This window comes from Cladophialophora immunda, assembly GCF_000835495.1.
Source record: "Cladophialophora immunda strain CBS 83496 unplaced genomic scaffold supercont1.2, whole genome shotgun sequence".
NCBI classification, from domain to species: Eukaryota; Fungi; Ascomycota; class Eurotiomycetes; order Chaetothyriales; family Herpotrichiellaceae; genus Cladophialophora; species Cladophialophora immunda.
The window spans coordinates 450604-471885 of NW_015622542.1; the positions used below are offsets into that span (position 1 = coordinate 450604).

The window sequence follows — 21282 nt, forward strand, 5'->3', positions numbered from 1 at the left end:
ACATTTGGGTAAGCTGTCGACGTCGTACCTTCTTGTGTGGGCATGCGCCAAATCCATCTCGGTCTCGAAAGCCCGCCGGGGGAATAGAATGCAGTGTCACCGACTGCACACTCCTCGGCCTGAAATCCTCGAACAATACTAAACCTCTTTGCAGGAGTGAGAAGGAGAGATCCTCGAATCACTAATTCGGTCCGTTGTGCTGCACTTGGGGGGGGGGGTCCTTAATTGTACCGAGCAGCAACCCTCGTATTACTTATTATGCAAGTTTGGGACAGGATCCGGGGTAGCTGACTACCTATCCCACCGCCGTCACAGTGTGTGTCAGATTTGGCCATTCTCTTTCTGGGCGGCTTGTTGATTTTCTGATTAGACGATGCCTCCGAGAACCACACGGTAACATGACGGGGTCATCTGCCGCCTCTCACTCCTGTAGTTTTCAAGATTACTATTTCTTACAAAGTAACAAGATCACAAATTAGGAGCAAAAGGAAAACAGAGAGAGAAGAACCTAATCCGGCCTATCAGTCTTGAGAGTCTTCAAGTATACAAGGATAAAGAAGTTGTTGGCAACGCGACACCCTTTGTATTCAGCCTGGACGACACCTTCCTCTCCACTATCCCTGGTTTGCTAAGTATCCGGAACCAACATCCACACGCTTGGGCATTCCATTTGAAACCCGGGGTCCTGATTCCCTTTGCATTTATGGGGAGAAACGAAATTACTCAGATGTATGCTCGCTTCTTGGACTGTGGTACGGCGCGGATTTACTCTGTCAGCCGTCTCAGCAGGGCACACCAGCGCAAAAATATTCGAGGCTCGATCGTTTCAGAAGTGCGACGGACGCCCTGCTGCAGTGACCATTCCAAGGTCGTGAGCTTGATCGCGCGAGCAATGCTTGCCGAAAAGGTCCTGCAAAGGTCCGTGACCGAGTCCGTCTCCTGAAGCCGGTCGAGCTCGATGATGCGCAGGGCTGCGTTGATTGCATTCGCCTCCGCAACTGGAGCTCGCTGCGGCTGCACGGCAACGAGAAACCGGTTGGTCAGAGCCCAGAACGCCAGAAATATGGGATAGATGGTAGGCACAGGCCCCGTTAAAGCCACCTCGCCATTGTGGTTGCCGTCGTTGCCCAGATTCCCACTCCCAATCAGGATCGCTTCCCATTTTTCTCGCCATTTTGAGTATTCCTCAATCAGAGCACTCAGTTCGTCTGCTATCCTTGCGTTCTGTTCTGGAGGGTGGGATTGGAGGACGGCTTCTGTCGATCTCCTAAACAAGCCAGGGGCACGAGTGGTCATCATCCACATGGTCAGAACCGGCTCGGAACGATCTAGTAGAACGCTGTCATAGGTTATCGTCGATCGAAGAGTCCGCTGCCAAGCCGGGCTGCTCAAGAAGCAGTCTTGGTTGAGGAAAGTAGCTTCCACCGTCTGCCCACAAGAGTTAGAACCAGTCCCAGCGCGTAGATGGGCTTTCTTGGATTACCATAATCTGGCATTGCGCTGCAAGGAGGATCTTCTCGAACTCTGTCCTGATGTTGTTAGGACCTATCGAAAACAAGATGTGCTTGCCACCCTGCGAGTGCGAGATCCAAGCGTGATGACCCGAGTTGTCGAGCAGCTGTAGCGCATCAATGGTCAGCCATGTCCAGGCTCCAAGATAAAGCTGCTGCGGATCCCTACCTCGAACAGTGTTAGTAATAGTGTCGTATACCACACGGTCCAATCGATGTCCCTGGCGGAGTTGAGGGCGTTCTGCAGGCATTGGAGGGCACGGCCGTAGCGCCTCTCCAATTGAGTTAGGGCCTGCTCCCTGTCGGGGCTTTGGACGCAGCACTGGCGAACCCGTTCGGCAAGGCAGTCGATAGCATAATCGAGGCACTTGCTGTGGCCAATCATTCGGGGGAGAAATTGTAAGATTGTCGTCAAACGACATATCTTCACCCACCGTCGTGGATCCGAGTTTACGCCCACACTCGAAGCATCGAGGAGCAGCTTTTGCGATAGCCCCGGCTGCATTAGCAACGACACATACTCGGGAGAATTGGCCGTGTTGGGCCACAGAGACAACGGCGGCACGACAGAAGGAGTGTAGTTCCGTTTAACAGAGCGCTCTACGGGAGATAAACGTCGGCGAGCCGCAACGGCTTGATCATCTGGCGCAGGCCTGGCTCGCTGAGGCTGGATGACGGTTTCTGCGTGCTCTTGGGTCTCCCGTGCGCGAGAGTCCGACTCAGCCTCGTCCTTGCTCGTCTCAGCGACCAGAAAGTCCGGTAGTTGCAAGGCGTTGGTCTTGGATGCTGTTCCTTTGGCCTTCCGAGTCGCTGCTGCCGCTTTGTTGGAGACCCTCCGCACAATCCGACGGTCCGCGTCGCTCAAGGTGCGGTTCTGGGGATTGTGGTGGATGAATTGCACCATCTCTCCTAGACCCCTTTGTCAGCGACACACACCGAGCGGTTTGGGGCACGCCGTCGATTACTTACAGACCGGTCGTATGACGGCGAGGTCGGGCTGCAACTGGAAGAGAGCACGAAGGTGGGTTTTTGAGAGTGACAAGGGTACGACGGCCTTGATAGGGTTTAGTCGGGCAAGGGTTCAAGTGCCCCAAAAGGGTTGGACGCTTTTGTCATCTACTCCACGCCGAGACTTAATTGGTTGCAGCACAATGCCGCTTTAAAGGGCGTATATACGTAGCTATATGTGTTCCAAAGCAGAGCAAGGCTCCCTGGAAGCCCATTGCGGCTTCAGAACACAAGCTAAGGAACGGCGACGACTTCCCGCCTGATAATGTCTGATCGGGAATCTAGAGTGTCATCGTTCGGAGTTTATTCAGCATCGAGCAACATAGGGTTGACGAGGATGATGTCGATATCGCGGCAAGGTGGAACAGCTCAAAACATTCAAGAGGCCTCCTCTCAACACAGTAATTCCATGTCTATAAGAAGGGGCAGACCACCTCAGAATCAAAATTTTTGAGAAGACATCAACAACGCAAATACCTCCTGGTGATTTTCCCACGTCCAGAAAGGTAGCATCACAAAAGCTCGGCCAGAACCCCCTTACCAGAAGAATCATCATTCACAATGGCCCAAAAATTGACAGCCCAGGCCATCATTGACCGCCATGCGTAGGCCAGCCCTCTCTCTGCCCAGAATACTGGCTGACTGCGGACAGGTCAACTCTCAGCTCACACAAACCGATTCCTACATTTGCTCAAATTCAAGAGCTAGGGCTTGAGCTCCCACACATCTTGATCAGTAAGTTCATCTCTAGTGTCTCAGCTGGCCGAGGGAAGAAGAGAGAGCTAGAGCTGACTTGTTTCGAAGTCACTTGTGCTGATCCGCGCTGCATTCCGGAAAACATCTTCAAGTTGAACACTGGAGGTAAACCCATGCCCTGTTCCGAGGGTAGGAGATGTTGATTGACCACGCGCTGCAGAAGTGGTTGTCTGCCGAGTTGCTGGCGGAAATGCCCAGCATGCCGTCAATTCCCTCCTTGCGATTGACACAATCCTGAATTTCACCGATGTCATCATTGTCCAACACACCAGTGGGTTGCTCCAAAACGAAACATAGTCGTTGTCGTCCTAACTTCGCCTGATGCAGACTGCGGAGCAACAATGTATAAAGATGACGCGGTCAAGGAGGAATTGCTAAAGCGAGCCCCGGGTCTGGAGGCGGAGATTAACAGTACGGAGTTTTACGCGATCAAGGGGTAAGATCGATTTAAGCATGCGCTTGGTTCCCCTTGCTCACTTTGTCTTGATAGTTCTCTTGAGGAAAATGTGAAGAGGAGCATGACATTTTTGAAAGAATCCCCTTTAGTTCGAGAGTCGTTGAAATCCAGCATTAGGGGATTTGTGTTCCACCTTGACAGCGGAGATCTCAAGGAAGTCACCTTGTAGGGAGACGAAGAATGATGCAGGGCTGATTCGAGATCTTCAGAGCCTTGAGCCGAGTCAATAGAACAAACCATATAATAATACAAAACCTCTCAAAAGCATCTCCTGAGCTTGGCCTGTATCTGAGGGAAAGGCAGTTGGATACCACTTGAGTTGCAAGGAGGTCAAAGGATGCCAAGACCTCTTGGCACGGTGGCTGAGGCTTTGTTTAGACTGTTTGCATCGTTTGCAGAGTTTACACGGCGATCTAGTCACTTGCGCCCCTCGGTCACGGCTCTTGAATGTTTCGTTTGTGAATTCACTTCACTTCACTACACCCCTGTTGTTCTGTCCTTGCCTTTTTCACTTTCATCTCTCTTTTGGAGTTTGGGGATGGTGAAGATGTCTTTGCCTCTTTCACGCCTTCTTTTCCTCTTTTTGCCCAACTGATTCCTTCTTTGTCTGTCACGCCCAGACACGCTTCTCAGTTGCCTAATAATCGATTCCTGCATCGACAGTTCAGACCGCCTGATCAAGAACCGACGGACATATCCAAGATTAGCCCACGGGTCAACCGGTACACACCATGCCTGACTCTGACGAAAACAAGAAACATGGCATCACCGGTCCGATGTCGATGGCCTTCCCTGAACCTTTAGACAACGAGAAGACTGCGGAACTAGTCGAAGAGTTGAAGAGGCAGAACAACTATGAGTCGCAGAAACAGACGGAGGTGCGGATGAACATCCTGAAGTTGTTGAGCAAGGCCACCCAGGTATTTGTCCGTGAGGTCAGTCGAAAACAGGGATTTCCTCCGTCGCAAATCAACCAGTTCGGTGGGAAGGTCTATCCATATGGCAGTTATCGCCTCGGTGTCTTTGGGCCCGGTAGGAAGTCTGGGTTTCGCTGTGCCAACGTTGTGCTGACAGCAAACAGGTTCTGACATCGACACTCTCGCCATCGCTCCAAGGCATGTGAAGCGCGAAGACTTCTTCGAGTTCTTCCCTGCGATCTTGAAACGTACCATAGAACGGGAAAATGTGGAAAGGGAAAAGCACAATGCGGAAAATCCCCCGGAAAAGCACCTTCAAATACACACACTTTCCTCGCTCGTTCCGGTCCCTGATTCCTTCGTCCCCATCATCAAACTCGCAATCTCTGACATTGAGATTGATCTCATTTTTGCCTCAATTGCCACCCTGCAGACAATTCCTCCAAAACTCAGCCTGAATGACAACAGTCTCTTGATGGGGTTGGATCAGGCGTCTATACGTGCAGTTACCGGACCAGTGAGTCTGAGCAAACGATCCATTCCCTTCCCTCGAGTGTCAAGCTAACCGGTCTAGCGTGTCACTGATGAGATTATTGCTCTCGTTCCCATTGAGAAAACCTTCCGGGCGGCGCTGCGAGCGATCAAACTGTGGGCGCAGAGAAGAGCTATCTATGCCAATATTGTTGGCTACCCTGGTGGCGTCGCTTGGGCCATGCTCGTGGCGCGCGTCTGTCAATTTTATCCCCACGCGGTCGGTGCTACAATTGTGGCAAAATTCTTTTACATCATGAAGGAGTGGCCCTGGCCTCTCCCCGTTATGTTGAAGCACATTGAGCAGCCCAAGAATCTGGGTCCCAACCACGGCTTCAAAGTATGGAACCCGGTTCTCTACAAAGGGGACGAGAAGAACATCATGCCTATCATCACACCTGCGTTTCCAAGCATGTGCGCGACTTACAACATCTCCAAGTCGGGCAAGACGGTCATCCTGCGTGAGCTGGACAGAGCTGACAAGATCGTCACCAAGATTTTTGCCGGCAAAGCTCCGTGGAGCGAGTTGTTCCAGAAGCACACCTTCTTCACTGCAGACCACAAGTATTACTTGAGTGTAACTGCGAGTGCGTTGAACGCCGATGCGGCCAAGGCATGGGCGGGTCTCGTTGAAAGCAAAGTCCGGATTTTTGTCATGCAGTTGGAAGGCACAAAGGGCATCGAACTTGCTCGACCGTTTACAAAGGGGTTCAAACGTGTGCATCGTTGCCAGAACGATGATCAGATCCGGGAAGTGCAGAGAGGAAGCATGAAGTATAAAGTGGAAGAGACAAAAACTGTTGAGACGACCGCTCCTGAATTGGTGACGGCCAATGGAAACGGCGCTGCGGTTCCACTGTCGGACAATACGAGCCAGGAACAGGATACGGACGCCCATACTGTTTACACCTACACGTTCTACATTGGCATTGACACGGTCGCTAAAGGCAGCTTGAACCTAGTTCAGGCGTTCCAGGCCTTCAAGCAAGTGTGCGAGGGATGGAACAGTTACAATGCGGAACTTCATTTCCTTAACCTCGCCTCGTCGAAGAGGTATGTCCCTTTAACCGATCCACCTTTAGAGAAGTGCTGACAAGAACAGTTGGGAGTTACCCGAAGATCTCTTCGATACAAAAGCCGGCGAAGTCCGACCGAGCAAACCCGTCAAGAAGGTGGTTAAGAATGCCAAAGTAGAGGCTAAGCCGGTGCGACGGAGCATCAATGAGGTCGAGGTATGTCCACACGACAAGGCGTTACCGGTTTCATACTGACCCTGTGTAGGACGCTGAAACTGATGGCGATGCCGTGAAACGACCAAGACTGATGACATCTACACCGACACCAACCCCCACTGCTGCGCCTGCATGATCGTGCAGAAGACAACGTGCAGTACATGATATCTTCAAGAGCATCGGTAGAATTCTTTTGAAATGATGTCCATGTGATCGCGCCGACTCGTTGAACCCGCTAGGGCTTCTCTCTGCCTTGAAGCAGAGGTTGCTGTCAACACTCACCACTCCAAAAAAAAAGGTGAAAATGCTGAAAAATGCAAAAAAAGAGAAATGAATCCATCCGCAGCTTCGCTGTGAGATTGTACAATCTGAGGTAACCACAGACCTGGTGATAAGACTAACCCACGCACAGCACGAAATAGCATCAGAGCACCCGTGTTCCTTGCAGAGTGGATTTGTCTGAGCTGGGCTGAATGGAGAGCAAGCATTTCGACATGGACGGTGGAGGTTTCTTGCGCGTCTCTTTCCTACCAAAATTCACGGATCACCAATGTGGCGTTACTGGAGTTTGCAGGAGTCACACGAAGAGACGACATTGGTCGGCAGAGATTGGTCTCTGGGGGTGAAGGCGAGGCCAACAGACCGAGATCTGCTCATTTGTACATAGTTTATGGCAGGTCATCCCGGGTGGTTTGATATCATAGAACACAACAGCTAGGCAGTCAGACAGTGAACTCCCACAAATGAAGAGAAGAGATTTAGGGGTCTCAGGACCTCAAAAAACAAGAGCCGAGAAATGACGCAGTTAGTATTATAAAGAGGAGAGGGTTTTGCAGCAGACAGTAGCTTAGCGGTGAGGCTGTGAGGCTGCGCTTCGGGCTGTTGCAGTAGTAGTGGTGGTGGCCTCGAGGACTCGAGGGAGCAACCTGGGAGCAACTGAGAGCAACTGCTGGTGTGGAAAACTGCGCAGTCACTCACCCTCCCAGTTGGACTCCTCGTTCCCACAAGTCCAGAGTACAGAGGCACCAACGCGGGGACGCCTGACCGCCTGGTGACTGACCGCCTTACCGCCTTTAGCAACTGTTTGATCATCCTGCTCGCCTTGATCGGGGAGCTGAGTCTCCTCTCATCCCTTCCACCCAATCAACTTCTGCCGCGCAGCCATTGTCCATGTCCTACTAGCGACGAGAAACCTCCCCGAATGGGATGCAGTGTGTCGCCTGCCTCGATTCTCGTTGGCTCAGCTGCTGCCGGGTGCTGTGAACCTGCATGCAGAGTCACCCTTCTGGGCCTTCGGCTGCCTTCTGGACCACCTCCATCACGCCTCCTCGCACCTCTGGCGACTGTTGCCAATGCCGGAGGCTGAAGATTGACGGTGCACAAGCCCGTGAGCTGAAAAAAAAAAGAAGGGACTTGGTCGTGTCCGGTTGTGCAAGGTTGGGGGAGGGCACGGGGTGCAGCTGGACCACCATATATCAACCCTTTCAGCCCCCTCGCACTAACGAGTGCTTTCTCCCCTGTAAAACATGAAAAGAGGCTTGCGTGGCCAGCTGCCAGAACTGATCGCAGCTCTACGGCCGCCAATTGACAGAGTATTAGTAGTTCGGACGAATGTCATTTTACATCTGAGCCATCACTGACCTAGCCGAACCGCCTTTTTCACTTCTCTCACACTCACCGAATATTCAAACATTATGGCACCATCATCACACCCCAGGAAGCGCATCGTTGTGTGCTGTGATGGCACGTGGCTCGACAGTGACGGTGACTACCAGACTCCCAGCAACGTCACCCGAATTGCCAGAGCTGTTCCTCCCGTGGGCGTCGACAAGTCCACCACGCCCCATCAGCCGATCACCCAGATCGTCTTCTACCAGAATGGCGTTGGCACTGGCTCTCCGTCCTTGTACGACCGATTCATCGGAGGGGCCACTGGCGAGGGTCTTGCAGAGCACATCCGAGAAGCATACAGCTTCATCTGTCTCAACTACAACCCCGGAGACGAGATTTTTCTGTTGGGTTTCTCGCGAGGTGCTTTCACCGCCCGCTCAATCTCCAGCCTGATCAATGCGGCTGGTCTCCTCACCTCGAAAGGCCTGGAGTATTTCGTTCAGGTCTTTGAGGACTGGGAGTTTCAGCAGAAGAAGGACTTCAAGACCAGGTGGCCAGACCTGCCCTTTGTGGGCCACAAACCCCCGGTCACCCATCCAGACTACCAGAGGCAGCTCATCGATAATGGACTCACCCGGCCGAACATCAAGGTCAAATGTGTCGCCGTCTGGGATACTGTCGGTGGACTGGGCATCCCCATGATCGGACTCTTGCCTCAGCCACCCAGTACAGACTTTGCCTTTGTCGATACTCGGGTCGAGTCGAATATCGAGTACGCATTCCAGGCACTGGCTCTCGACGAACATCGGCGGTCTTTCTCTCCGACCATTTGGGATTGGCCACATGTCGAGTCCTACGATTTGAAGATCCTCAAGCAATGCTGGTTCCCGGGCGTGCACAGCGACATCGGCGGCAGCTACGACGACACCGCCCTCGCAAATCTTACCCTCGCGTGGATGATTAGCCAGCTGGACCCAATTCTCACAATCAACCACGACTACATCATGAGCTACATTACGCCAGTCCAAAAGGACGACCTGACCCTGTCCGGACGACATCAGACATTCACCCACGAAGGCCGCATGGCCACAGTCAGCAACACCACACCGCACCCCCGGCCTTGGGGGTTGGGCAAAATCCATGACAGCATGAGCTTCTTCTTCAAGCTGGGCGGCTCGCGTATTCGCACTCCTGGAGATTACCGCGAACAAGAGCTTGCATCCCAGCATGGGGTGCTTTTCTGGATGCTGTACAAGATCTTCCATCGGCTCACCAGCCGCTTCGAGGACAAGCACCACGCCCTCCCGCGACTGAGGAGGACCAATGAAACAATCCACAGCAGCGTCCGCATCCGCATGGGCAAACACGGTCTGGGCTACAATGACAAGGGGGCATACGACTCACAGGCACTAGAAGGGTGGGTCATGCACGGGGTTGAAACCAATCCCGACACTCCCATTGCCATTAGTGCCCCTGGGGCTGTGGGTAAGATGAAGAGTGTGGTGTGGAAAAAGCAGGTCTACCCAGAAAAGCTCATCGAACCCCCGTCCCTCAATGGGGAGAGAAAGGGCAAAGTCGAGATCTTTGAGAGCAAGGGCAAGACACACTGGCTCGAGCTAGAGGAGGAACCGCTGGGCGCCTTTGAGCGGAAGATCCTGCAAGAGTGGCCCGTGGGCGACATTAAGAAAGACTTTGACACCATTGTCCCCGGAAGGCACCAGCAAAATGTCGACCGCGCACATACGGTACCCTTGGACGGGCATGACCACGTTCGGGGTGCCTCCAGCAGCAGCGCAGGCAGAAACGGAGAGCCACTAACCGTGCAGACTGGGAAGAGGAGGAGTGAGACTACCTAGGTGATTAAGTCCCCTACCTCATTCCACGGTTGGCTCCGACGGAAGCAAGGCGGCTTGTTCTCGGAGGACAGCGGCAAAGACAGCATCTTGCCCGTTTGATATTCGGTGAGAAGAGCATGGGAGTGAATATTCGTATTTACCTCAAGGGGTTTGCTTGATTGAGTGAGTGGGTAGGTGAGTGAGCGAGATGAACATCGATCGGTTACATTGCAAGCGCTGGAGATTGGGAAATGAGAAACAGGAAACAGGAAACAGGGATGAACGGCATAAGGTCATCGGCATACTAATCAGAGACGAGGGTCAGTTCGGCGGCGGGAGGGCCACTCATCACATACCAACATAGCTGTCCAGCTACATCGAGACATTGCATAAGTTGGTATGTCACCAAACTGAGTTAATTCGTAATGGGAACATTGGCTTTCTCCTCCGCCACCGTGCAAAATCCAGTATTAAGTGATCGAACGAGTGCTTGGTTCTTTACTTGGATGAATGATTGATGGATTGATGGAATGCATTCTTCTTTTAAATTTTCTGACCGCAGACTGGTCGTCGTCGTCGTCGATTTACAATCTCGCCTTGACACCCCCAGCAGCAGATTGAGATTGAGACTTCATCACCTCGTCGATCACGCCCATGACCTTGCACAGCCAGTCGTCGCGCCCTCTCTGCACGACGACCTGCACGCTCAGCGGCGTGTCGAGGTAGACCCTGCGGTCCGTGACGTGTTCGTCCCACAGCTCGCGGCACTTTTCGTCCCAGCTGCCCAGCACGTTGCCGGCGGCCAGCGGCCGGCCGAGTTCCAGGTCGGCCTCGACGACGGGCCGCACAGGGACGGTGCCGGCGGGGTAGTCGAACAGGACCCAGGAGGAGGTCATGCCGACGGCGTTGTAGCCTTCGATGGGCGGGACCGGGTGCGGCGCAACGGGGCAGACGATGGCGTCCAGGACCGGCCGGCGGCGGCCATGCGCGTCGACCTCGCTCCACAGCCCGAGCATCTCGCGCTCCAGCTGCGCCCGCTGCGCCTGCAGCTCCGCCACGCGCTCCAGCGCCTGCGGCTTGCCCGACCGGAACCGCGTCTGCATCCACGGCACCAGTGGCTCGCCCGTCGCCTGGATCATCTGGTTCATGACCACCCCGCCGTCCACGCCCATGAGCTTGCTCATGACCGACTGCGAGCGCGTCCACGCCCGCGGGGTGAGCAGCTCCTTGACCAGGATCTTGGCGCCCGCGCGCGTGCTGGCGCCTGAGAGCCCGACCGAGACTTCGTTGAGGATGGTCGTGATCGGGGGCAGGAGGGTGCAGTTCCCGTCGCTCCGCAGGATGCCGATCACGATTTCACCATTGGGCCCGCTGCCCTGGAGCGACCGAGGAGAAGGATCGGAGAGGGGCCATGGGCACGGCATGCAATCCTCCGCCCACATGGTCGCTCTCGGTATCACCTCGCGCAAGAAGACGTCAATGTCCCTCACGCTCCGCGCTATGGGCCCCGCCACAGCCTGCACGCTCGTGCGGCTCATTCCTTCTCTTCCCGTCAGTGCCTGGCCGCCGTAGGGGATCCGGTTGTTGGAGGGTTTGAACCCATACACGCCGTTGCACATGGCCGGCACACGGATGCTGCCGCCAATATCCGTTCCTATCCCAAGGATACTTCCCTTCATGGCAACAAGGACACCCTCGCCGCCACTCGAGCCACCGGCTGTGCACAGTCGGTTGATCGGATTCATCGTTCTTCCAAAGACGTTGTTGATGCTGTCGAGCGATGCGAGCGTCTGGGGGATGTTCGTCTTGGCCACGATCACGCAGCCCAGCGACAACAGCAGGTTGACCAACGGGGCGTTCTCCGTCGCGGGTTTTTCGCATAGATAAGCTAGGCCGATGCTCGTATCCACGCCCTTGACGTTGAACGTGTCTTTGACAGACACGGGTAACCCGTGGAGCGGACCAAACGGTCTCCCGTTCTGTGCTAGGTATGCATCCAGCTCTTTGGCGCGCTGAATGGCCGAGTCGAAGAGCGGCTCGGTCAGGCAGTTTGTGAGTTGGTGGGCGATGGCCGCACGGTGACAGAACGCCGCAGCGACTTCTTCGCAGGACAGCTTCTTGCTTGCCAGCGCCGAGAGGAGGCTTTCGACCGTGTAGTCTTCAGTGATCTCGATCTCCGAGCGTGAGAGGAACTGGCGAGGCACGCCCAGCACGTTTTGCGGACCGTGCTCTAGGCTCGGGGGGTCCTTGGGCAGGACGCTGGATGGGATGTGCCATTTCGAAGGGATCCGTGCGGCGCGCGAGGCCTGCTTGCGGGCTGCGATGGCTTTCCAGGCCGCCGAGTCTGAGGTCGAGTTCGAAGCCGACATGATGTGTGGTGGACTATGGACGACAAGCGACTGCGTTCATTCGCTCAGTCCGAAGCTCGAGGAATCGATCCATTGGGAGGGGGATTTTGTATCTTTAACGCAAGGTGAACATCTCCGCATTGGCTTTGGAGCGCACGGCGACCTAGCGAAGGGCGTGGAGAAAGGCTGGAGATGGGCCGGAATTTGTCCACATGCCTCGGCTCGAAGGAGCTCCTGGCAGGCCTGTGATGTATGTATAGGCGGCACAGGGCGGTCCGTGGTGGGTGAGCTTGGCACTTTCCTCAGCCTTTTTCGTCTTGTACAGCCTCGTCTCCAACACTACCTTCTCGCTGGGCATCGTTCAAAGGTGAGTCGTATTTCCAAGGCCCGCACCTTTACCTACGCCGTTGGTGTAGTGCCAAAGAAAGAGCAGAGGCAATACTCGATAGCGGGTGAATGCCGCCTCGGGCAATGTTCTATTCAAACTAATCAGGTACTATACAAGATTGGAGAGCAAATGATGGCCTTGATTCCACAGCTTGTTTGTTATGGTGTACACAGGCTATCTGCGTCCTTCCCAGACTCCCACTATTACTGCCATGTCTCCAAATTCTGCGCGAGCACCCTAACCTATCCAAATCACGGGCCCTCACGAAAATAAAGCCAATTCCTTCTCGGTCCACTCCCACAGCTTATCTGCCAAAGCATCGTCCTTGGCAGCGGGTGTCTCCAACACGCCCTTCGTCGCGATGGGGACATAGTACGCGCCGTCCTCGAGGCCCTGCTTCGCAGTGGTGGCCGCCCAAGTCTGGTTGTACGGCCCTTCCTCGACGGACGTCCAGTGGCCCGCGGCCATGAGGCGGACGGGGAGCGCGGTCAAGAAGGAGACGCCTGCGAAGAGGTCCGTCTTGATGTACCCCGGATGGATGGCGACGGAGGTGATGTTGGGGTACCGCTTCGCCAGCGCCCGCGCGTACAGCAGGTTCGCCAACTTGCTCTGGCCGTAGCGGCACCACTTGCCGCCGGGGACGAGGCCGCCGAGCCCGTCCTGGGTAGTCTTGAGCGTCGCGAACGCGATCCCTTCCCGGGGCGCCTGCTTGTACGCGACCGACGAGCTCGTGACGATCCGCACGTCCGCCCCCGGGACATTCTCCGAGGTGCGCTGCATCAGCGGCAGCAGCAGCTTGATCAGCATCGCGTGGCCCAGGTGGTTGGTGCCGAACTGGACCTCGTACCCGTCGGCCGTCGTGCCGGGAGGGAGAGCCATGACGCCCGCGTTGGCGAAGAGGACGTCCAGCCGCGTAGCCTGCGCGAGAACCTGGTCGGTGGCCTTGCGCACCGATGCTAGATTCGCCAGGTCGCACGCAATGAATGTGAGCGGCACATCTGGATTCTGGGACTTGACTTTCTCAATCACACGCTTGGCCTTGTCGCCGCTCCGGCCTGAGAAGTAGATGTGCGCTGGCTTGTGGGCGGCGAGGAGGGAGATGGTGCCCGCTCCCAGCCCGGCCGTGCCGCCGGTGACGAAGTAGACGCGACCCGAGAGGTCGGGGATGTCTTGAGGCTTGAACGGCATGTCGTATCGGGTGCTCAATGTTCTATCAGGCTTGGATGCTTGAGAACTGTTTCAAGCGGAGGATGGTCGAGATATATTTCTTCGAAGAAGGTGGCTGTGAGTAACTATCTTATATTTGTTACTTCAGCAGGATTCACCTTTCTATATCGAAAGTCACTTCGTGGCATATATTGTGGGAGTATGGGATATATAGTCCACCTTTTCAGACTTTATGAACCGGGGTCCAGTTTGTCCTTGTCGGGGCTCTCTATTCGGAGTTTATGCGTGCCATTTCCTTCATATAACGCACGAGTACTTTTCTCGGCCATGCAAAGTTCAAGGCTGTCCTCGTAGTGCACGCTCGCACATAAACTTAGTCGCATTCCTATACGCACATAGCCAGCCTAGTGATCATCATCCATTCATCATGCGGCGGAACTCCCCGCATGGAGAGCGGTATGCACAGACTCGTATTGTTCCCTCAATACGACACGAAACTGTCGAGATCGAGATACGCGAGTTACGAGTGAATGGGGAACGCAAAGAGGAACGATTCTAATTTCCGCAGCCGTCTATTCCTGCGTGCGTAACATAGGTGGTTTGAATAGGTGGGCGTTGGGAGAGGCTCCGGGAGTATATTCGAGATTACGGCCGTATTTCGCTTTGTTGATGTACTTGTAGACACAGCACTTGCTCAGGCCTCGACCGTCTCTATTGGACCTTTCACCAGTGCTTCCTTAGTCTCTCCGATTCGTCACCTCGCTCATCCAAACCATCGACTTTTTCGTCAGCTTTTACGCTGCTTTGTGATGCTGGGGTTCCCTCGAGGGTCCCTCCTCGCGGCAGATACCCAGAATATACCCTTGAGGCAGTGCGCTTCAGCAGCATTGGGAAATATAGGAGAGGAGGGAATGCATTAGAACCCTAACGGCTATCTGATGCTCTGTCAAGGCTCCAGGTAAAGCAGCCTTCGCACGCCCTCTAGCGTCAAACAACATTAGGTTTTCCTTCTCAAGCAATCTCTTCAAGACCAACATCTCAACTTTGTCTCAGGGCTAGCACTGTCTGCAATAATGTTGCAACGGTCGAAAGGACCGTCAACACCAATACCACCAGCGCGACCCAGAATGTCCAGAACTTCTGAGGATCTCGTTGGTCGTACCATAGCTGGGCCCAACCCCCCGGCGGCGCCAGATACACGTCTTCATACAGCTCCAGCAGCCTGTCCCTCCAGAAAAGATAATGCCTCAGGTCCAGGGAGCGGTCTCTGCAATGGACCCGGTGGAAATCCCTCTTCAGTTTCTTCATCATCCGCTTCATGTCTTGATCCCACGAGGGGAAGAGGAGGTCCAGAGTCCTGCTTGTCTCATCCAGAAGTTCGGCACAAATCGGTAGGGTGCTGGAGCCCGCGGCAAACTTCAGAAATCGGCGACCGGGGAAAATCCAGAGCGTGTTGTGATCTCGGTCCAGCCGCAGATGATCTTCCAGACTAGAAGTCCATTTGAGCTTCAAGCGACATATATTCACCAGGTTCACGGCCTTGAAATTGGGGTGCAGTCTCCTTTGAAGGGGCGACAATTCAGTCGTCGACTTCGCAAAAAGAGACTCGACCTGCGCTGACAAAGTACGATTGTTCCGCCATACGATAGGAGGCCGCCCTTGCCCAAGCCCAACATGTTGCGGATCCCGAAAGTTGATCATCAGCCAGAGGCGCAAGGTGAAGTCAATGGCCTCGTCTTCTGCCTCGAAACTGCTGGTCGGGGGCAGTGACAGCCTCTGGCGTACCTGCTTTCTGACCTCGTCGCGATGTGCCGTCGAGGCATTCATCTGCAGGATTTCCACGACTTCAATGGCATGGCGGTGCGTGTGGATCGGAAATTTCCAGCGATTGGCCCGGTATTCCCCTCCTTTCAACAGAAGAAGCGCGGTTTCGTCCTTGTAAGAGGTAAAGTACTCGTCGAAATCCGAGGGTTTGACCCCATCCCGACCGCACACGAGGGAGAAGTACGTCTCGATGATGCTGTCACTCTCCTGCGGCTGGGGATCATCACATATGGGTGTGTCTTGAAGAGTCATTGGGCGTGTTTTACGCAATGCTTCTGCATAGGCGGTTCTAGGTCTACCTAATAACCTTCTTGAAAGATTGGTTTTACCATTCACGTCTTCTATCCCTTCGTGTTAGCCTTGTGGTGCCCGCTGTCCAATTTGTTGGTGGAGGTGAACAGGGAAGCTCACCGGTTGCATTAGCGGCTTGCTTTTGGCTGCGTGTCACATCATCCATGACCTGTTTTGTGGACGCCACCGGTGGCAGTGTTGCGCCCACATCCTGGGGGACGACTGAGCCTTACCAAAGTCCTTTGCCTTACCACGCCTGCTTCCATGAATTACCCCGTATTCTGGATGTTAGCGCGCAGAAGAAAGGGGCAGTGCAATGTCTGCGCGCCCCCTTTCATATCTCCTGCGACTACCTCCATGGAAGCTGTGTGAATGCGATCCCTCAACCATGTTCTATCACCGCCTCTGAAAACTCCTTTCTCGAGCCAACAGCCTCAACTTCATTGTCTCGATAAAGCGTGTCGCCCAAGAAGTTGTTGTCAATCGACGCTGGTAATCTCTCGAAGTCTCGGTTTGATTTGCCAGCCTCATCGATCCCGCCAGGCAGCGTCTTTCCCCCATAATTCTCTTGACGGGAGCTTCGAAGGGAGTCATAACATGAATCTCCTATCTTCGTCTTTTTCTCGCGTCATGCGGTCTGAGTCATCTAGCAGCTTAAACTCATCCATATCGGGGCCGGGCTCAAGCGTGTTCAGCAGTCCCTCTTCTGCCGCGAGCACCGCAGCAACGACTGTGGTCGATGATGACGACTACGATGTGATCCAGAACCTATACATTCGGAGAGACGCGAGCATGGAGCCCAGTATCCGAGCGGCGTACGAGTCGATCCTGGTGCCGTTGATCAATCAAGAGCTAGTCCACTCCGCGTATGCCGAAAGATATAGCATTGCGCTGTGTTCGGTCGGATTCCAAACGTCGGCCTTTGCCCCCGCGATTCTGATATCCACCCGCACGCCGAAGGCGAAGAAGAAAATCTTTGCTCACCTAGCCCGTCTTGAAGACCTGGGGCTCGCTCTCAAAGAGCACAATCTTGCCCTGCATGTCGTTGTTCACCGATTTCGCACCGCCGGCGGAGAAACCGCTTCCCTTGGCGACGTTGGGATGCTTGCATACGCCGTGCCCCGTGTGGACTCGAATGCGCTGTGTGGATCCAGGATTGTTATACCCAAGTTAGATCGAGGAGAACTGTCATGCTGCACCAGTGGTCTCACGTTTAACGTCGGTGGCCGGGCGTGCGGGAAGACAGCACTGCATCCTTGGGAAGACATCGATGATGCTGTGTCCGAAGTCGACTCAGAATCGAGTGGGAGCGATGAGGAAGACGATGAAACGGACGACGGTCTTGCGTTGTCTTTGGTCCCTGACAACCCAGGCTTCTCAGATGAATCAGACGATAGCAGTGCGTTGTTCATGCACTGCGGCCGAGATGGCTTTATCCATTTTCCTCAGACACGCCAGCTTGCGAACAATGCCACCGAAACACCACAGATTGTACAGGCGAGCGTCAAATCCACGCGCTGTGGGCCCAACAGAGTCTTGCCCCTCTATCACGGTCCACAAACAGACTGGGTTCTCTACGATGCTCAATCAGCTGCTCCAGAGATTCCACTCAGCGACCTTGTGAGAAATGAAGTCGCCGGTCACCAGATTACAAAGTTCCATCACGAAGACCCTGATGCCAGAGTGGCCGTTGCCGTTGCCGACCATGAAGCGGTCGTCCATGGTGTCATTCAGCCTGGCTCGGTCTGCCTCCGATATGGATCAAGGACCTATGATCTGCGACGAGTGACACTTGAACGCCCTCTCAGATCGGGTTGTTCTGGTGCAGCAGTCGCACATCGAGACGAGCTCTGCGGGACAATCCTGGCCGTCTCAGAGGAGGTGCCGTGGGCCTACATGGTGCCCATCGAGGCGGAGCTGAAGGAGATGGAGGCCGTTTGCGGATTACCTGTCCGACTTTCTGGCGCCCAGGAGGCACAACTTGTGGAACTGGGTTCCCTGGAACTCACTGTATCAACCCGGCCACGGGGAATCGCCACTGTCCCTTCCTCGAACACGAGACCCCCTGAAACCTTCGAAGTCATCCTTGAAGGTCAAATCAACCACAACCTAGGAGCTTTCCTTCCGAGGTTTAGCTATGAGGCGCGGCCCAGGGGAGGCGTTGCTGTTGACCTTGATTTCGAGATTGAGAAAGATTTCGGCTCTATTATTTACTCGGAACCATCCTGGCTGTCGGAAGCGGATGGTGCTCTCGGTATGCTGCAGGCCACCATTGCAGATGTAGAAGGGCGATATATGGGAGTCCTTCAAAGCGCAGCTTCGATCGGCCAGTCACCGTCTTGGGCCGTCTTTCCGTTTTCTGGTTCTTCGCGAATGGGCACCGTCTTCCAGGACTTCACCAAGAGTCTCTTATTGACTGGCCCCCAGACGTCGGAAATGCAGCCTCCTTCGAAGCCTTCACTGAGTACCGAGCCGATACAACCCAGTCGCGAAAGTTCTGGCTGGGACCAGGATCGCCGAGACTGCGAGGAGGGTCCGTGGACATGCAGATGGCGACCATTTGCTACCTCGACAATATGTTCCGACGATAGCATCACTGCCGCTAGCCTTGATACCTCAACTGTCACGACACCAAGTGCCAGTACGCACTCTGCCCGAAAAGCCGAGTCCTTCTCCAGATGTCCTCACCACCATCTACTGTCGGCATTCGTTAGCCTCGCACAGACGTTGAGAATGATACAATTGTTGAGTCCATCGTCCAGTCAATATGAAGACAGCCATCGTGACATCAAACCGGCCAACATTCTTGTGGCTGAAGAGGTAGTCAAGCTTGCTGATATAGGCCCCTCTCACTTCAGGCGACAAGTGGATCGCTGCAAGAGTACAGATTACTCATGCGAAGGAACAGCCAGCACATCATCTTTCGCAGCAAGATCCTCGGCACGGCTGTTCCACGACAAAGAGTTGCACGACATTTTCCCGCCCTGGATCGACAACGACAGCGATGACTGTGTTCTGGGAATGCTGCCCGACTGCCCTTGGGAAAGGTTCTTTATAGGATGCGAAATGTGTCGTTGCCGTTGGAGTGAACCACCGTGGAGGTCTATCCTGCAACGATTACTGGCCGCGTCTGTCAAATTCAAAGGGCACGAGGCAAGTCGGATGCAGAAAGGAAGACGTCGAGACGACAAGGTCTTCGCCTGGCTGCAAGGCGTCGAGGATGGCGTGTGTCCGAAAGACGCGGATGATGAATCATGCGTCGCTTGACTGGAACCCTTGGTGGTTCTTTCCTGCGCTTTGAGCATGGCGTTACTGGCGTAACAGACGTGCCCTTACGCCAGTAACGCCATGCTCAAAGCGTAGGAAAGAATTGGTGGGATAGAGGGATGTTTCTTGAGGCGAAAGGTGTTTTCGGCGTGGGCTCAGGGGTTCTTTATATTCTATAGTTCATGCCATCGGAGCTACGATCAACAGAGACATCATATTGGCTCGTTACTTCAAGGTGCAGCAACACCAATCTTAGTGTCGAACCGTGCACGTCCCCTTACATCCTCGTGGATTTTGACAGATTCCTTTTAGGATCCAATCATAAGAATCCGCCGATGCTCTCGGACTGCCGCTTTCCTCCCAGGCAAGGGCGACAGGCGGCGATGTAACTTGATCCAGGTCTGCAAATACTCTTGTCTGTGCGTTTTCTCTGCAGGAGGTCTTAATCAAGTATTTTAATGTTCTTCTGACAGATTGGCCTTCACGGCTTTCACACATGGACCCAACCATCTCCAATGGGCCTTTTGTTTCCACCCCTTCTTCTTCCAGTCATTGGCACGGGCGGGAAAGAAGTCGACCACGTCCCTGAGATGCAGATCATGGGCCCAGACAACGAAGACGTCCTCTTCCTCGTCGAACGCGGTGAGTTTGTCTGTGTTCCGCTGCGACTCGGCCCGGTCCTCCTCGCCGGCCACGTCGCAGAAGGGCGTGATGCGAGTTTTGCCCCGATCTGCCGCGTAGTGCCGGTGTAGCGTGGCGAGCAGTTCGCCCGGACACGACCCGTGCTCGGTAGGGACCTGGTCGGGAAGCGGACGGCCTGCGCTCGGCCGGAACACGCCGTTCGAGGACACGATGTCGCCGCCCAGGAACATGAACGTGCCGCTCTCTTGATCGTTCGACCCCGTCGTGCGCACGAGAGCAGAGAGATGCCCGACCGTGTGGCCCGGCGTCGAGAGCAGATAGAAACTGCCGTCCGAGAAATAGTCGTAGGCTCGAAAGCCCCCGACCGTGCAGATTCTCGGATCCTCCACCCGAGAAAAGTCCAGCTCGATGACTTCGCGGCCTTCGTACAAGTCCGTGGTCGTATCTATCGACTCGGGATCCGCGGGATAGCCTGGCAGATAGGCCTCTTTGTAACCGGGCCCGACGACGATCCTGGCCGAAGGAAATTTGCTGGTGTCGCCTGTGTGATCGTCGTGGTGGTGGCTGAAGATGATGGCGTCGATGTCGGACGGAGAGATGCCCCCGTGCTCGCGGAGGACGTCGGAGAGCTCTCGCTCAACGTGGTATCGCATCCCCATTTCTTGCATCATCTTGAGCCATGCGGGCGGGTAGGCGGTCTGCCAATCGACGCGGATCCCCAGGTCGAAGAGGAGCCGAGTGTCGGTCGATTCGTGATGAAGGAGGAAGACATAGACCGGGCTGGACGGGTCGTCAAGATCGGTCTCGGGCCACCCAGAGTGCGGACGTGTGGAGAAACAAACAAGCACCGGGTCTGATCGCTGTCGATTCTGGGGGAGCATGGTCACTTACCCATCAAATGTCTCGTAACCCGGGAGGGCGGGCGACATGTAGTCCGACCCTTTCATGCCAGTAATAAAAGAGCCATTGTCGATGATCGAGACGTTGACTTTTGATGAGGACTCGGACTCTGGGATCTGGATTCGGGAGAGCATGTTGCAGAGTCCCGCGTAAACTGGGCCTGGTCAACAGCAATCTCGAAGGTCGGTCGGAATACAACAGACCAATGGTACTCCGTTCAAGCGCACTGTTCGAGGTTCTTGGTTATCGGGCGTTCGTGTCTGGCCAGCGCACCTGGCGACTCAGGTGAGGAGAATAACCAATCGCGACCGAATCTGGAGCTGTCTTGTCAGAACTACGCCAGCTCTACAAGTATGAGTCTGTGAGTCACCGAGCGACCAGAGGTTCTGCCACGGAGGTGGTTAGACGGGAAGACGCAACGAGGCTGGGCTTGGCATGGCACGAATGCTCAGCCTTGTGCGCCACTCTTCCCCTTTCTTCTTCACTTCACCTCCCAAGAGACAGCCCTACTACACAGACAGCTATATAGCCAAACACCGCCCAGTGCCATTGCAGCCGAAAAGCTAAATTACAGTGGTCTTTGCTTTCGCCTATGCA

General features: G+C 54.7%; 7 protein-coding genes across 7 annotated transcripts; 3 read left to right on the forward strand and 4 right to left on the reverse strand.

The window, feature by feature from the left end:
• Positions 1-521: 521 nt before the first annotated feature.
• On the reverse strand, positions 522-2503 carry PV07_02537 (uncharacterized protein). Its single transcript, XM_016389158.1, has 4 exons — positions 2481-2503; positions 1681-2420; positions 1484-1618; positions 522-1428 (listed from the first exon to the last, which is right to left on the reverse strand). The coding sequence occupies exons 2-4, from the start codon at positions 2413-2415 to the stop codon at positions 766-768; spliced, it is 1533 nt and encodes a 510-aa protein (XP_016251060.1). The 5' UTR covers positions 2416-2420; positions 2481-2503; the 3' UTR covers positions 522-765.
• Positions 2504-4148: 1645 nt separating this feature from the next.
• On the forward strand, positions 4149-7200 carry PV07_02538 (uncharacterized protein). Its single transcript, XM_016389159.1, has 5 exons — positions 4149-4764; positions 4814-5166; positions 5224-6233; positions 6283-6412; positions 6462-7200. The coding sequence occupies exons 1-5, from the start codon at positions 4464-4466 to the stop codon at positions 6546-6548; spliced, it is 1881 nt and encodes a 626-aa protein (XP_016251061.1). The 5' UTR covers positions 4149-4463; the 3' UTR covers positions 6549-7200.
• Positions 7201-7798: 598 nt separating this feature from the next.
• Positions 7799-10326, forward strand: PV07_02539 (uncharacterized protein). Its single transcript, XM_016389160.1, has one exon. The coding sequence runs from the start codon at positions 8107-8109 to the stop codon at positions 9877-9879; it is 1773 nt and encodes a 590-aa protein (XP_016251062.1). The 5' UTR covers positions 7799-8106; the 3' UTR covers positions 9880-10326.
• Positions 10154-12297, reverse strand: PV07_02540 (uncharacterized protein). The gene has a single exon (XM_016389161.1). The coding sequence runs from the start codon at positions 12225-12227 to the stop codon at positions 10443-10445; it is 1785 nt and encodes a 594-aa protein (XP_016251063.1). The 5' UTR covers positions 12228-12297; the 3' UTR covers positions 10154-10442.
• A 2502-nt stretch (positions 12298-14799) lies between these two features.
• On the reverse strand, positions 14800-15837 carry PV07_02541 (uncharacterized protein; the record flags this gene model as incomplete). The annotated part of the gene is made up of 1 exon (XM_016389162.1): positions 14800-15837. The coding sequence occupies one exon, from the start codon at positions 15835-15837 to the stop codon at positions 14800-14802; it is 1038 nt and encodes a 345-aa protein (XP_016251064.1).
• A 669-nt stretch (positions 15838-16506) lies between these two features.
• On the forward strand, positions 16507-19143 carry PV07_02542 (uncharacterized protein; the record flags this gene model as incomplete). The annotated part of the gene is made up of 1 exon (XM_016389163.1): positions 16507-19143. The coding sequence occupies one exon, from the start codon at positions 16507-16509 to the stop codon at positions 19141-19143; it is 2637 nt and encodes an 878-aa protein (XP_016251065.1).
• A 256-nt stretch (positions 19144-19399) lies between these two features.
• On the reverse strand, positions 19400-21030 carry PV07_02543 (uncharacterized protein). The gene is made up of 3 exons (XM_016389164.1): positions 20889-21030; positions 20677-20839; positions 19400-20565 (listed from the first exon to the last, which is right to left on the reverse strand). The coding sequence occupies exons 2-3, from the start codon at positions 20817-20819 to the stop codon at positions 19599-19601; spliced, it is 1110 nt and encodes a 369-aa protein (XP_016251066.1). The 5' UTR covers positions 20820-20839; positions 20889-21030; the 3' UTR covers positions 19400-19598.
• Positions 21031-21282: the final 252 nt, after the last annotated feature.